We start from the raw sequence: 15,480 nt of genomic DNA on the forward strand, positions 1-15,480 counted from the left end.
CTAGATGGCTGGTTTAACCTTTGAAGATACAAGTTATCTCCAATACTTATTTATTCATTGTGGACTCATTGGGACTCCTGAGGAAGGCAATTTGCCAAAACTTGGACTGTGTTGGGTCCTGGCTTTTATACCACATGAACTTTTCTTGCATTGGATGATGATTTTGACTTTATAGTGTCAATAAATCTTCTTGTCTTTATCTGGATACTGACCTTTTTTCCCACCTTGTTGTGTTTGGTTTTCATTTTTTTGTAGGGCTCGTTTTGACCCTTTTTGTATGTTTGCTGATTGTCAGTCTGGCACTCTAACCACTATGCTATGGCTCTTTTGTTTCTAATAGAGGCTGCTGTGTTGTATGGGCCAGAAACACAAGGTCAGGGCTAAAATTAAGAGCAAGACTCCAATGAATGTTTGCCACATACACGTCCTTTCTAAAATTGACCTCCATGTCATTGAAGTCATATTCTCAGAAATTTTGAAGGATCCAACACAGGCCGGCATAGAAGAGATTTGCAGTAGGAGAATCACCCAGTGCTACAGAGACCAAACCCCATTGGCAGAAGAAGAGGCTTTGTCTGATTCCATCATAGCTTCATAAGAATAGCCCCATCCTTTTGTTCTTCTCCTTAAGTGTCCTCTTTCTTTCTATCAATTGTAGTTCCAACCCCTTCTTCCCTTTCGTTCCCGTTCATCTTTGTTCTTAAAATTGTATTTTCCCTCGGTTTGTTTTTATTATATTGCATTTTAATTGGCATATTGTTATGACATTTTTGTACACCGCCTAGAAGGCTCGAATGGGAGGTATAATTAATTTTAAATAAACTTGAAACTTACTGGGTCAGCCCAATGGTCCATCTAGTCCAGTAGCCCCTCTTCACTAGTACCTGGAAAAACCCAAACAGTAGCAACATTCCATGCAACTGATCCAGGGCAAACAGTTGCTTCCCCCATGTAGACATCTCTTCTCGTCCAGTTCCCCCTATCCTCAACCCTATCTCCAATCCATCTTTCACTGATGCCTCCCTCCCATACTAATTTCTATACTAACGTTTCAAAACTGTAAATTCCACTGCTCTCTATATAATCACTCATTTTTATTATATTTTCCTTTCTTTAAAACTCCTGTAAACCGTGCCGAGCTCTATCTCTATAGAGAAGATGCGGTATATAAGCTTAAGGTTTAGTTTAGTTTCCAAAATATTTAATTTGTATACTTGAATCTTACAAAGAGAAACCTGTTTTTATGTCATGCACTTTCTTGTTTATTACATCTCAGTCTAAATATAAGAGAATGAATGACTTGATCAATTCTCAGAGGAACAAGGCATTCTTAGCAAGATTGAACAACAAAATGATATTACCTGTCCTCTAGTAAAAGTGACTGGACCCGAGTCTGAATTATTCAACCACCTTTTCCCAGTATTTCCTCTTTCTCCTTGAATAGAAAGGTAAGCATCTCCAGTCGCATCAGCATTCTTTCTATCTCCAGTGTAGACATGAACTGTGTATTCTACAACTAAGAAAAATAAAATGTAATTATTAACATTATTATTATACGAGATTAAAACCATTCTGCATGTACACTACGGGATAACTACTCAATGCTGTTATTCTAGTCATTTCCTTGCATATGTGTTCATATACACATGTAAATGATAATATTCCAGCTACGCACAATTCTATATCTGCACACATTTCTTCGATAGTGAGTAGTTTGCAGATGGGTGGGGCTCTCACACACATATTGTAAGTTATGCACAAGTTTTTACAGCAGCTGATGTCTACCATACATGCATATACCTGAACTAGATTCTCTGCTTGGTGTGTGTTTCATTTTCTTGACCCTGTCTCATGTCCACTCCCATCTGTTCTGGAATACCTTCTTCGTCTCTCTAATTTAGGCCTCAAGACCAACATTGGTTCAAGTACATCTCAGTGCCATCAGTGTGTTTTGCACTCCTTTGGACATCAACTCTCTCTATTTATCCCTTAGTATCCAGATATATGAAATGACTTTACCGCACTAAACCACCTATCAAACCTCCCCCCTTGTCTGGGATCTCAATGTGGTACCATTTACTCTTAAGAAGTTTCCCTTTGAATCATTTTCAACATGTTCTCTCAAATTTCTTACTTGGAAAGTTGTTTTCCTCATAGCCCTCATGTCTGCACGCTGGATGAGTGAACTTCAAGCACTTGTATCAGATCCACCCTATACAAGATTCTACCGTGACAGAGTTGTCTTTTAAACTTATTCAAAATTCTTGTCTAAGGTTGCCTCAGAATTTCATCTCAATCAGTCCATAGTTTTCCTTGTCTTCTTTCCAAAACCACATTCCCATCCAGGTGAAGCAACTCTACATATCTTAGACTGCAAACATGCCCTGGCATATTACCAAGATCAGTGGTTCCCAACCCTGTCCTGGAGGACCACCAGGCCAATCGGGTTTTCAAGCTAGCCCTAATAAATATGCATGAGAGAGATTTGCATATAATGGAAGTGACAGGCATACAAATCTGCTCCATGCATTCATTAGGGCTATCCTGAAAACCCGATTGGCCTGGTGGTCCTCCAGGACAGGGTTGGGAACCACTGACCTAGACCATGCTAAACCTCATAAACCAGTGTATTTCAAATTTTTTTAGCTCCAGCACACTAAGCAGAACAAATGTATTTTGTGGCATACTAAACGGAGCAAATGTTTTTCGAAGCACATTATAATTGAAATTATAAAATTGGAAAACTAACAAAAAATTATATTTGAGAGTTATTTATTTAAAGTTCTTTAGTACTCTCTACCCAATGTTACCCTCTTCATTTAACTTAATAAAAAGCCCAATTAAGAGATCCAACTTAAAATCGCATTACGACCCTTAGGATGCAAATCTTGCAAATATGAATCCCAAATTTGTATAAATAATATATTTCGCTTTCTTACAATTCCTGCATCTCTAGCTTCCCAAATGGCCAACTGATGTAATTGGTTCTGCCAATGCCAGAAACTCGGAGAATCAGGGATTATCCAATATTGTAATATACATTTTCTAGCCAAGAGACTCATTTTTCTACACAACACTCTATTTCCTTTTGGTAAATGGCCAAGAGCTTCTGATAAATCCAAAATAAAGAAAGAAAGAGTGAAGCGCAATGATCTTCCAATTATTTTTGACATAAAATTTATTATTCGCTTCCAGAAGTGCTGAATTATGGGACAAAACCAAAAAGCATGACCTAATGTATGAAGGGGTGGGTGTGGAGAGGGATGGTTAAGGTTCAAATTCATATAGATAAGTGGGGGTTTAATGAAATTGAAATTTTTTTTATTATTATGTATTTTAAATAATTGATGCATTATTGATGTCTTTTGATGCTGTATTTATTTGCAAGTTTTGTACCCTAAGGGCTGTAATGAGATTTTAAGTTAGACTTCTTTATTTATGAGAATATCATTGGGTAGAGAGTACTATTGGGTGGGAAGGGGTGGGTATAGAGAGGGAAAGTAAAGGTTCAAACTCATATAGACAAGTGGGGTTTATTGATATTGGAATTTGTCTTTTATTATGTTTATTAATAATTGATACATATTGATGGTTTGTTTTTTTGATGCTGTATTATTGTATTTGATGATATTTGTATCAATAAAAACTGTTTGAATCTAAAGTTCTTTAAGCTATGTATGGGTAATTGTAACAACAGTGAACTTAAAGTTGATAGAATAGAATTGCTAATCAATGCAATGGATGTGCTTGTTTTTGAGTGCAAATTAAGTCAAAACGCAGCTCGATAGTCGACAAGCAAACACACATTTCATCATTCACCATCAGCAGTCATTCTCTTCTTTTCAATTTAATTTTTGTCAGAGTCAAAAATCCGAATTTGCAAAGATAAGAAGATCCAAACGGTAACAAAACCTTGTTTGCTTTGTTGCTCAGGTTAGGACCAATCACGTCAAAGCATGATGCTTGTCTAGGTGGTTTAATCCTTACTCACACAGACACACATAACATTGACAGACTCTTGCATACCTGACATACATGTCATCTATTTTAGTGTATATTTATAAAGGGAATTTTTTAAAATAAAGTAAAATTCTGGAATCTCTCGTGGCACACCTGGAATCTCTTCGGGGCACACCACTGTGCCGTGGCACACAGTTTGAGAGACACTATCATAGATGTTCCTCCCAGCCTTTTTTGGCTTTTGATCCTAACAGACTCTGAGTTCCAATTACCAAAAGAACCATCTCCACTTGTCTAACGGAATGTATCTCTTTCATATATATTCAGGCTGTGCTGATGCTGCAGGGCCATGTAACAACACACAATTTTTATTTATTTATTTGGATTTATTAACCGTCTTTATGAAGAGATTCACCCAGGGCAGTATAAAGCAAGTACAATCTAACATAAAACTTACAATTTTGTTAACAATGCTCAAGTTACGGCTGCCTCAGTAGCTCATTTCCACTTTATGGCTCTTTCCTGGAAGATATAGATCTAGAGATCCTATCCTTCTAAAAAACCCACAATAAAGATCACCAATTAGACATTATAAAAAGCTATAGAAAAAGGAATAACTACCCGAAGATAACAGCAAAAATCTGGACACCCATAATATGGTCAGACCATTTCTTAGTGCATTTTACCATCTACTGTCAAGAACACCAAAATAACACTCCCCCCCCCCCCCCATTTTTGCTAAGCTGCAATAGAGGTTTCTACTACGACCTGGAGTGCTAAATGCTCCAATACTTCTCCAATACTCATTGAATTCCTATGAGCATTGGAGCAGTGTCGGAGCATTTAGGCCCAAATTCTGTAACCAGCGCCTAATGTTCGGTGTCTATTTTGGAGGCACCCACTAGATAGGTGCCTGTCTAAATTGAATAACAAGCTTGATTGAGCTTTTTAATCAGCACTAATTAAAACATAGGCGCCTATCAAGAAAGAGCGATTCTGTAACAAGGTGCCTCTAAAAAGTTAGACGGCCTTCAAAAAAAATAGACGCTATGCATGTTAGGCATGGGCGTGGTTATATTTTAGGCCCCTTCTTACAGAATCACTGCTCTTAAGCATGCTTAAGCGCTTGCATGGGCGCCTACGTTTTAGTTGTGCCTAGAGCTGGCCTATTTATTGGGCGCCTCCAAAATAGGTGCCGGTCAGCGTGATTCACTAAACAGCACCCAATTTTGCTTGAATCGCGCTGAACAGTGCCTATATCGGCACCTAACTTTTGGGCGCTTCTTATAGAATTTGCCCTTTAGTGCTCTGAGCCATGGACTAAACCTCTACCACGACTTAGTAAAAGGGGAGGTGGAGGGGTAAGAAAATAAACTACAACAGAATTACTAAAAAAACAAGCGGTAAAATAGATAATGAATGAAATCTTCAAAACCAAGAAAAAACCCTAGCCATCAACAAATGGAATGAGAACGTTGAAGAAGTACTAGATATAATATACCCTACAAGAGTGAATAAAATAACTAGAAGAAATTTCCCCTGGTTCACAGAACATAAGAACATAAGAAGTGCCTTCACCGAATTAGACCTTAGGTCCATCTAGTCCGGCGACCCACACATGCGGAGACTAAGCTAAGTGTTCCCTGATGAAGACCCTGTTTTCTCGTATCCCTCAATGTGATTTGCAAGAAGGTGTGCATCCAACTTGCCCTTGAATCCCAGAATGGTGGTCTCCGTCACAACCTCCTCCGAGAGAGCATTCCAAGCGTCCACCACTCGTTGTGTGAAACAGAACTTCCTGACATTTGTCCTGGGCCTGTTGCCCCTCAATTTCAGTCCATGACCTCTTGTCCGAGTCACTTTTGACAACGTGAATAACGGTGTTTCTTGCTCTATTTTGTCGAATCCTTTTATTATTTTAAGTCTCTATCATATCCCCTCGCAGTCTTCTCTTCCCCAGGGAGAACAAACCCAGTTGTCCGAGAAGAACTACTATCACTGAAATGGGAATGCTGGGTCCTAGAAAGAAAATGGGATAAGCAGCAAACTGAAGAAGGCATTATCTTATGAAGAAAAAAGATCAACCATTCGTACAAGACCCAAACAAAACTAGCCAAATGTAAGTATTATTCCAAACAAATTGGAAAAGGAAAACCAGATTTGAAAAAAAAAAAATTTCAAATAAACACACTTCTTAGCTAACCCGCCAACCAATTAACAACTAAATCAACAATTACCCCAACAACAGCTGAACTGGCAACCTTGTTCAAAGCAAAAGTAGACCACATCAGAAATGACACTAACAAAGGAAAGGCAGAGAGAACTGCATAGAAGTACTAGGAAACGGCACAGAATCAAACGAGAGAGAAGAAAGGGATTGGGACTTGTATACCACCTTTTTGTAGTTTTACAACCACTCTCAAAGTGGTTTACACATGGGCATCAAACATTTTCCCTATCTGTCCCTGTGGGCTTACAATCTATCTAATGTATCTGGGGCAGTGGAGGATTAAGCAAACCGATCGTGCACCAATTGGTTTGCAACCCCTTTGCAACCTGATTTCCCTCCGACCCGATTCACTAACCTCTCCCACGATCCGCTTCCGATCTGTGCATGCAAAGTAGGCAGGGACGCGATTCACTAAACAAATCTGGGACACCCACTGGGCTGGCCAATCAACAGAAGAAGTGGCTTCTGGGGACCAGTCGCACATGTTTCTGCCGACTCTCCTGCTCCATTGGTGCCCTACACTCTGCCCCGATCTTCCAGCCCTGCTCTCTTCCCCAAGCTCTTCCCCAATCTTCCAGCCCTGCTCTCTGCCCCGATCTTGCCCTCCTCTTTCCCGATCATGCCCTGTTCTCTGCCCCAATCTTCCAGCCCTACTTTCTGCCCTGATCATGTCCTGCTTTCTGCCCCGATCTTCCAGCCATGCTCTCTGCCCCGATCTTGCCCTGCTCTTTCCTGATCATGCCCTGCTCTCTGCCCCAATCTTTCAGCCCTGCTTTCTGCTCCGATTATGTCCTGCTTTCTGTCCCGAGCTCTGGATCTCTGCTGCCTGCCCTGCAGTGTGAGCCCATGGGTTTAAAGTGGGGCTGCATACCATAGTGCAACCCCGCTTTAAACCCACGGCTCGTACTACAGGGAAGGCGGCAGATAGGAGAGTCGGGCGAGTTAAAGCCTAGCATTTTCTCTACCGGGGGGTGTCTGACCTGACCCCTAGCCTACTAGACCACCAGGATTTTGTTTTGGGGTGGTGGGATTGGTCTGGGATATCTTAAGGGGGAGGGCTTGGTATCAGGGGGTGTCAGGGGGTTCCAGCTTTGGGGCCCCCTGCCAGCAGGACTACATTTTTTTAATGATGTTGTGCCTGCACTGTGTGTGCACAATTACCAGCAGCTCCAGAGCTGCCAGCAATTAGTAACTGGAAATGAGGGGGGGGGGGGGGGAAGGGGATTCTCTTTTTGTGCATCACAACAAAGACAAAATTATTATGGTTTGGCCCAGAAATTGGTAATTTTACATCTTCAGTTATCCTTAATTCCGGTGATATTTTGCATATAGAATCATCTTCTAGAGTATTGGGTGTTCTTTTGGATAATTCTCTCTCTTTTCAATGCAAGGTAAATAATCTTACCAAAAAATGTTTCTTTAGTCTTCGCATGCTGAGAAAAGTTCATCACCTGTTCCATCAAGATCATTTTGCAGTATTGGTTCAGACCATTATCTTGGCACAGCTGGATTACTGTAATTCCATTTATTTGGGATTAAGCAAAAGAAATGAGAAACGACTGCAATTGATTAAAAATGCTGCAGCCAGACTGATTTTTAGAAAGAAAAAAATGTGATCATGTGCCACCTCTGTTGAGGAAATCATATTGGCTTCCGTTTCAATCGAGAGCTCAATTTAAATGTGACTGTGTAGTCTTTAAAATTTTACAGGACTATTTGTTCCTTTGATGTCTTTATTTCTAAACACCATGAGATCTTCGGGCACGAGAACAATTCATATATATAAGCTCTCTTTTCCATTATTAAGAGGTATCAAGTCCATTAGTAAAATTTCACACTCCTTTCCATACTTACTAACTGCAAAATAGAATGGACTACCTCCTCAAATTAGATCATGTTTATCTCTTCAGATCTTTCACAAAACCTTAAAAATGACTATATTTCATCACTTTTTAAGTCATAGCTCCAATGAATGATAATGGATCTTTCTTTGTGATCTAATTATGTAAACCGAATCGAGCTCCTATTTCTAGGAGATGATTCAGTATTTAAGACTAAGAATTAGATTAGATTTAAATACTAAAGCATATGGTTCTTGGTGGTACAGGGGGTTTGGGCAGGGGGTGCACGCACGGCGGGGGAGCGGGAAAGGGCAACTCCTTACTGGGTGCCTCCTGCCCTTGCTATACCACTGAACAAAGCTATGGAGTTTAGGCAGAGAATGAGTAGAGTTGACAGGTGCACAGAGAGATCATAAAATACAGTAACCTGCATACATACTTCAATAGTCTAGGTGCCAACATTCACACATGCCCTAAGGGAGATGTAGAAGTCCCTCCTTTAGGTGACTGGGCCAGTCAGGGCCTTAGGCCCCTCTCTGGTGCATCCCAGGATGCACTGGGAAGAGGAAGACCTGCCAGTCAGAGGGAGTAGGCATCCCTCTGGCCAGCCTTGCTGATAAAGATACAGGGGGGGGGGGGTGTCCAGGTGGGATTTGTGGGAGTCGGGGTTTCAAGGGGGTCTTGTGTTCAGGGGTTGCCAAATCGAGGGAGTGGGCATCCCTCTTTCTGGGGATTGTTTCAGAGTTTGCGGCAGGAGGGACTGTGCATCCCTCCTGTTGGGAGTTGTTTGGGGGGTTCCAGCAGGAGGGAGTGGGCATCCCTCTTGCCAGCTGACTTGTGGTGGGGTTCGGGGTTCTCTGTTGCTGCCGCTCAGCTGATCAAGGCAGGGAGATTCCCTTGCTGTGATCAGCTCAGCGACAACACAATTCTCTAAATGGTACCTGTGGATAGAGAATCAGGATGGTTAGGCAGGGTTAGGCGTCTGTATGTTAGGATAGATGTGATTCTGTATTGGACGCCCATCTGCGATTCTCAAAAGCCACTTAGACGGCTGCTGAATCCGGTCATCCTATAAAGAATCAGGCCCTTAGTGCATATCATCCCGGCATTTAACTTTGGCCAATCTTTACTGAATTCCCCCTTAATATCCTTTAGTAAAATGGTCCCTATGTTTATGTTGATGCATATTAAAATTTCATATACCACCTCGCATAAAAATCACAGCAGCATACAATAAAATTAAGTAAAAACATTTAATAAACATAAAAAGACTCAATTAATGTAATGGAAAAGCAATTAACTCATCCACAAAAGTAGCAGTACATTCCACATGTCCAAGTACCCAGCAAGAATCCATCCCATTCCCTTACAAATTAACCCAGAAACACAACTAAGTTCCTCTTTATAAAATTACTTTCCACATGTGCATTTATGTTTATAAAACACATCTCTCTCTCTTATCCACTCTTCAAAATATACATATATCTTTGATAGTGTTATCTGTAATTTATAGGACTCTGAATTCATTGAGCCTTTTATAAAACATTTGAGTAGATATCTTCCCTATAACTCAGGATCCATGGGTAATGAGAATACAAGAAACCAATCTCTCATCCAGTCATAGTAGGAAGTGTTTTGCCTCTGATTGGCAACTGTTATCTTGTATTATCTTGCAGGCCTGTGAGAATGTGTATGGATGCCAAACTATCAAAATCACTCCTTTAAGCTTAGGTTTGGATTGATTCCAATCCAAGGCAGGAGAAACTACATTTGGGTGTGAAAACTCCAGGAGGTGACCAGAAGGCACAAATATATGTGGGTGAATAGATATCCAGGAAAATTAATTTTTTATAAAAAGTTATCATGCGTATCTTTAATTGTGCCGAGTAGCTCAAATAAATTTTTTTTAAAAAGGTTGCTAGCTTTTAAAAGCTGTACAACCATTCAAAATGGTGTTGTTGTTTTTAAATGATGCCTCACCTTAGGTGCTGTTTAAGACAATATTGCTAGTTTATGTGAGCTGCTGAAAAGGCTTCTTTGAAAGTATGAGTCACCTGTCACTTGGGAAATAATTTTGCTGATTCCTCTAAACCTAGGTTCACGTTTACTCTCTACAGTACACTTTATCACTGGAACATGTAAAGTATCTGAGTGCAATAGTGTCTAAATGAAAGTACCTGAATGCAACAGAGTGTTTAAATGAAAAGTCCATACACAGGATGTGAATTTTTAAGCACAAAGGATCAGGTCCATCTCGCCCAACAGTCCGCTCCCGTGGCGGCCCATGAGGTCCATGACCTGTAAGGTGATCCTTGTCTAAAACCCTTTAATCCCCTTTATCTTTCTATCTATACCCTTTCATAATCCTATCCCTACCTCTATCTGTATCCCTCAATCCCCGTATCCTTCAGGAATTTATCCAGTCCTTCTTTGAAACCCCGTAGTGTACTCTGTCCTATCACAACCTCCAGGAGCGCATTCCAGGTGCCCACCACCATGGCATCACATGATAGATAATTTCATGAAAGGCTGCCTAACTTTGTATAGCAGGTTTGTGCATAAAATGTACCAGTTTTTAAAGGAAAAGTAATATCATAAAATTACCCCATTGAAAATGCATTTTATTTTGTGCTCCTATAAGCATATTTTATAAAGTTGGATTAAATCCAAACTCTGGCCCAGTTCTGCCCCGGGAACACCACTATTCAGGCTGAATACAATCATCTGTTTACACAGTGCATGAGAATAATTTTAAGCTGACATACCCTACGCAGTTTTAGCAAAGGCTACTTATGCAAGTAAATTATTGCTTTATTTTTGGAAATGTCTTCTACAATTATACTCATGCATGTGTTTATTTAAACTAAAAATGTGAAAATTCATAACACTCCCTTCTCCTGAAATGCTGCTGTGAAGGCCTCTCTTTAATTTTTATGACCAAATTGTTAAAAATTATAGTGCCAATATTCAGTGCTATTTAGACAGCCATCTACCGTATGTACTTAAATATAAACCGATCCGAATATAATCCCCCCCAAAATAAAGAAGGAAAAAAGGATGACTCGAGTATAAACCAAGATTAGAAAGTTGGGTGATCTTGGTGAGCCAGTCTACAAAAACTTCAGAATATCCACTGCTTTTTTCTAGGCTAAGCAGCATAAAATCTGTTTTTTTTTGTTTTTTTTTTTGGGGGGGGATCTTCCCAGATAATTGTGACCAGGATTGGCCACTGCTGGAAACAGGATACTGGGCTTGTAGACCTGTCCCAGTATGGCAACTCTTATGTTCTTACTCCCCCCCCTTTTTACTAAACTGTGATAGAGATTATTAACACAGGGAGCGCGCTGAATGTTCCACAGTGCTCCCAACGCTCATAGGAACTCTGTGAACATCGGGAGTAGTGTGGAGCATTCAGTGCGGCTCCCTGCACTAATAATTGCTATTGCGGCTTAGTAAAAAGGGAGGGGGGTAATTAAGAGAATAGGCAACATGATCTGATGTCCCTTTCCATGTATTAAAATTAGTCCAATAAAAAGGATCACCTTATTTTCATTTTCTATTTATAAACGTTTATCCACACAGCTACAATACTACTTTATCCTAAAGCAAAATAAATAAATAAAAATATGGTGCATAGAATTTTTTTTTTCAACCATTGTTGTCTGTTTTCTGTTTTCCTCATTTTCGGATCATTATCTTCCTTCTATCCACTGTCTGCCCTCTCTCTGCCTCTTCCATATGGCATTTGCTCACTTTTTATGTCTCTTCCAGAAACTGTCTTCCTCCCCTTCCATCTCACCATCCCCCCTTTGTCTAGATTAAATTCTTTCTTACTATCCAGTCATCAATTTCCCTCTTTTCATTGCCTACAGCTTGCTACCTCTTTCCCTTGTCCCTACCAGTATCTCACTAACTCTAGCCTCTTCCCCCAATCCAGCATGTGCCCTTTTATCCTTATCCCCCTCCTTCCATCCAGTATGTGCTCTCTCTCTCTCTTCTCCACTTCCTTCCAGCATCTGCTCCCCCTCTCTCCACTTCCTTCCACTGTCTGCTCTCCTATCTCTCCTCTCCACTTCCTTCCAGCGACAGTTCCCCTCTCCCTGTACTCCCCACTTCATCCAGCATCTGCACCCCCCTCTCCACTTCCATTCAGCATTTGTTCTCCTCTCACTCTCCCTGTGTTCCATCCAGCATCTGTCATCATCCCCCCCTTTCTCCACACAATAAGCCTGAAGTGCCACTCAACCTATTCCTCCTGTCGGGCCATCTCCCTCCCTCCCTCTCATCTTTGCGGCGCTTTTCAAAACCATGTTTTCGCTCTCAGAGAGCCCCTGATGTGGCTGTTCCCTGTGATGACCCTTAAAGCCGCTATCCTCTGTGCACACAAACACCCACCATTGCCGCAACACTCCTCCATGCATGCCACACATCCCAACATCACGCTTACCATTAACACTAGAAACCTGCTGCTGTCATCAATGCTATATTCTGATCCTGTATGGGGCCTTCAGCATCTGCACATGCTCAAGGCCTGCCTGCTCCCACCTTCTCTGAGAATCTTGGAGGGGGTGGAAGCTGGCAGGCTTTGAGCTTGCGTAAATACTCAAAGCTCCACACTGGATCAGAACACAGCATTGATGGCAGCAGCAGGTTTCCAATGCTACTGGTAAGCGCAATGTTGGGGAGTGGGGCGTGCATGGAAGAGGGTGGCGTCAGCGGCAGTGGGGGTTTGTGTGCAAGGAGAATAGCAGCTTTGAGATTCATCATGGGGGCATGTAATCAGCAGGGAGATTGGGGGGGTCAGCTTTGAGATTCATCACGGGGAGGGCATGCATTCAGTGGGGAGAATGGTGGGGTGGGGAGATCGTTCAATTAAAGATTACAGCCCTAGTGGTCATTGGGAGTTGAATGGGGGACAGCCACACCATCAGTCAGGTGGTGGCTCAAATATAGACTGAGACCCCCATTTTTGGGCCCAAAAATCTCAGTTTATATTCGTGTATATATGGTAAATAGCACACAGCCAGCTATCTCAAGCTGAATATCTAGCTTAGCAGACTGGCCAGTATCTGGCTATATCATAACATAACATAACTTTATTCTTCTATACCGCCACAATCATACGACTTCTAGGTGTTTTACACTGAAAAGAACTGGACAATCAGCGATTTACAAAATACAAATAGTAAAAGTACAATATATTTCTCAAGGATATATCGAGCAACATGGCCAGTCATTACCAATATTCAGGCTCACTGGCTAAGTTCTGTGGCCAAAGACAGCCACCTAAAAATAGTATATCTTTTGCCATTGAGCCTTTGCTGGCTAGCTGCTGAATAATGGCATAGTCGGAAATGGCACCAACATTGAATTTCCAGCATTGCTGCGGACCGCAGACTGAATATGAGCCTGATTGAACCTAAGTGCCTATTTTTAGGTTGTGTAATAGCCATATAAGCAAGTCCCACAAACTTACATGCCATGTAAGTTAAGCTAAAGGTAAACATTTAGCCAAATACATTTTAGCTGGAAAAAGAAGGAATTTAAGTTACCAGGGAGAGGATCTTTGCTTGCACAAAGAACAGGAAGATCCACACACTTTTCTTCATTAGGTTTAAACCAACAGTCAAAGGTAAGATACATTTCCTGGCTAGTGCCCGAGTGCTTCATATGCAGTGATTCCAAATGCCATGGTTCCTTCAGCTGAGCACTCTCAGCAGATACCTGCACTTTGTAGATAGATCCCAAGCTTTCCAGTTCATCCTGCATGGCAAACAAGGTAGCAAAATGTTATTTAAGTTCATTTCAATATCATCCGCACGTAAAGCCCACTCATCACAGAATATGATAATAATCTAATTAAATATGCAATAACAATGAAATATACCATAAAATTTTTGAATTCACAATATAATGTAATGTAATGTAATTTATTTCTTATATACCGCTACATCCGTTAGGTTCTAAGCGGTTTACAGAAAATATACATTAAGATTAGAAATAAGAAAGGTACTTGAAAAATTCCCTTACTGTCCCGAAGGCTCACAATCTAACTAAAGTACCTGGAGGGTAATAGAGAAGTGAAAAGTAGAGTTAGAGGAAAAATAAAAATAAAATAAACATTTTAACATATAATCTACACTAAACTCTGTTTCTTAAGATTTAAAACATGTAATCAAAATGTTAATAGGCCAATATATAAAGCAAATTATATGTTTGCCATCATGTAGAAATCCCCAAATTCTATATATGGTGCCTAAGGTTGTGCAAACATATCGACGCGTACAGCCAGCTTAATTAATTGGCCTCATCGGCAACTCATGATTGGCACTAGTTGGGACTAAATAAAAGTTATGCATAAGTTTCAAGTTTATTAAAAAAAAAATTTAAACTGCTTAAGCGGTGTACAATATAAAATTTACATAACAAACAGATTAAAAATGAGGGATACTAGACAAAACCAAAGTGGCTTAATAAAACACATAATAAGACATATGGACTTACTTCAAACAATAGGAAAGAAAGGGAAGAACTACAATCGTGAAAGAAAAAGCAAAACAAAAAAGGAAAAATTGTTTTTGTCCTTAAGAGGACAGTTGTTGTCCAAAGGCATCCTGGAACAAAAATGTTTTTAATTTTGATTTGAATTGTTTTATGTCGGATTCACTACGCAAATGATCGGGCATCGAATTCAAGAGAGTAGGGGCAGTGACAGCAAAGTTATTGGAACGCAACGTGTTGATTAATTTTAAAGAAGGTATGAAAAGAAGATTTTGTGACATTGAACGAAGTGATTTTAAAGAATTATAAGGAATTAAAAGTCTGTTAATGAACTCCGGTCTATAAATAGTATGCGCCAGTTACAGTTCGTGAATTTGAAAGGGGAGCCTGGCCAGGGGCAAATTGTTATAGACTATACCCAATCCATGCACAACTTAGGCGCAGCCATTTAAGCCTGGTTTTAGCTGGCCTACATGGGTGCACACAAAACTTATAAGACACACTGGCGAGGGACTTCCGGTTTGGGCTTGGATAGCATGGCTGCGTGAGCATTAAGCTCCCACTTCCTGTTTGGATAATCGTACTATTTTGCTGATACCGACTGCTATTCCAGCTTTTTTGAAAACAAATATTTATCCCTCAGAGCACGCTGTCTACCATGGCTACAAAAAAAACAAAACAGAGGCTTTACCATCCAATAAACGCCTCAAGTCTGCTCCTCCTTCACCTGACAAGAACAGCTCTGCTACAGACCTCGTGGAAGAGTGTGACCCGATCCTGACAGAATTACAGCATATCAAATTTTACGGAGGCTCACATTATTGTTCTCCCCAAAACTGGGAGGGATGACACTAATGTAGCTAACTACAGACCCATCTCGTTGCTAAATACGGACTTTAAAATTCTGGCGAAAATTCTGGCCCTCCTTTTGGATAAAATTCTGGGTCT

The 15,480-nt window shown here is 40.6% G+C and overlaps 1 protein-coding gene across 2 annotated transcripts in view; it reads right to left on the bottom strand.

The window, feature by feature from the left end:
* Positions 1-15,480, bottom strand: part of RP1 (RP1 axonemal microtubule associated) — a 627,806-nt gene that overhangs the window by 196,686 nt on the left and 415,640 nt on the right. For both annotated transcript variants that reach the window (XM_033933654.1, XM_033933653.1), the window contains 2 exons: positions 13,584-13,794; positions 1,362-1,516 (listed from right to left, as the gene is read on the bottom strand). In XM_033933654.1, coding sequence (XP_033789545.1) covers positions 1,362-1,516; positions 13,584-13,794 — 366 coding nt within the window. The remainder of the gene's footprint in view (positions 1-1,361; positions 1,517-13,583; positions 13,795-15,480) is intronic.

The sequence above is a fragment of the Geotrypetes seraphini genome, chromosome 2 (genome assembly GCF_902459505.1).
Source record: "Geotrypetes seraphini chromosome 2, aGeoSer1.1, whole genome shotgun sequence".
Lineage (NCBI taxonomy): Eukaryota > Metazoa > Chordata > Amphibia > Gymnophiona > Dermophiidae > Geotrypetes > Geotrypetes seraphini.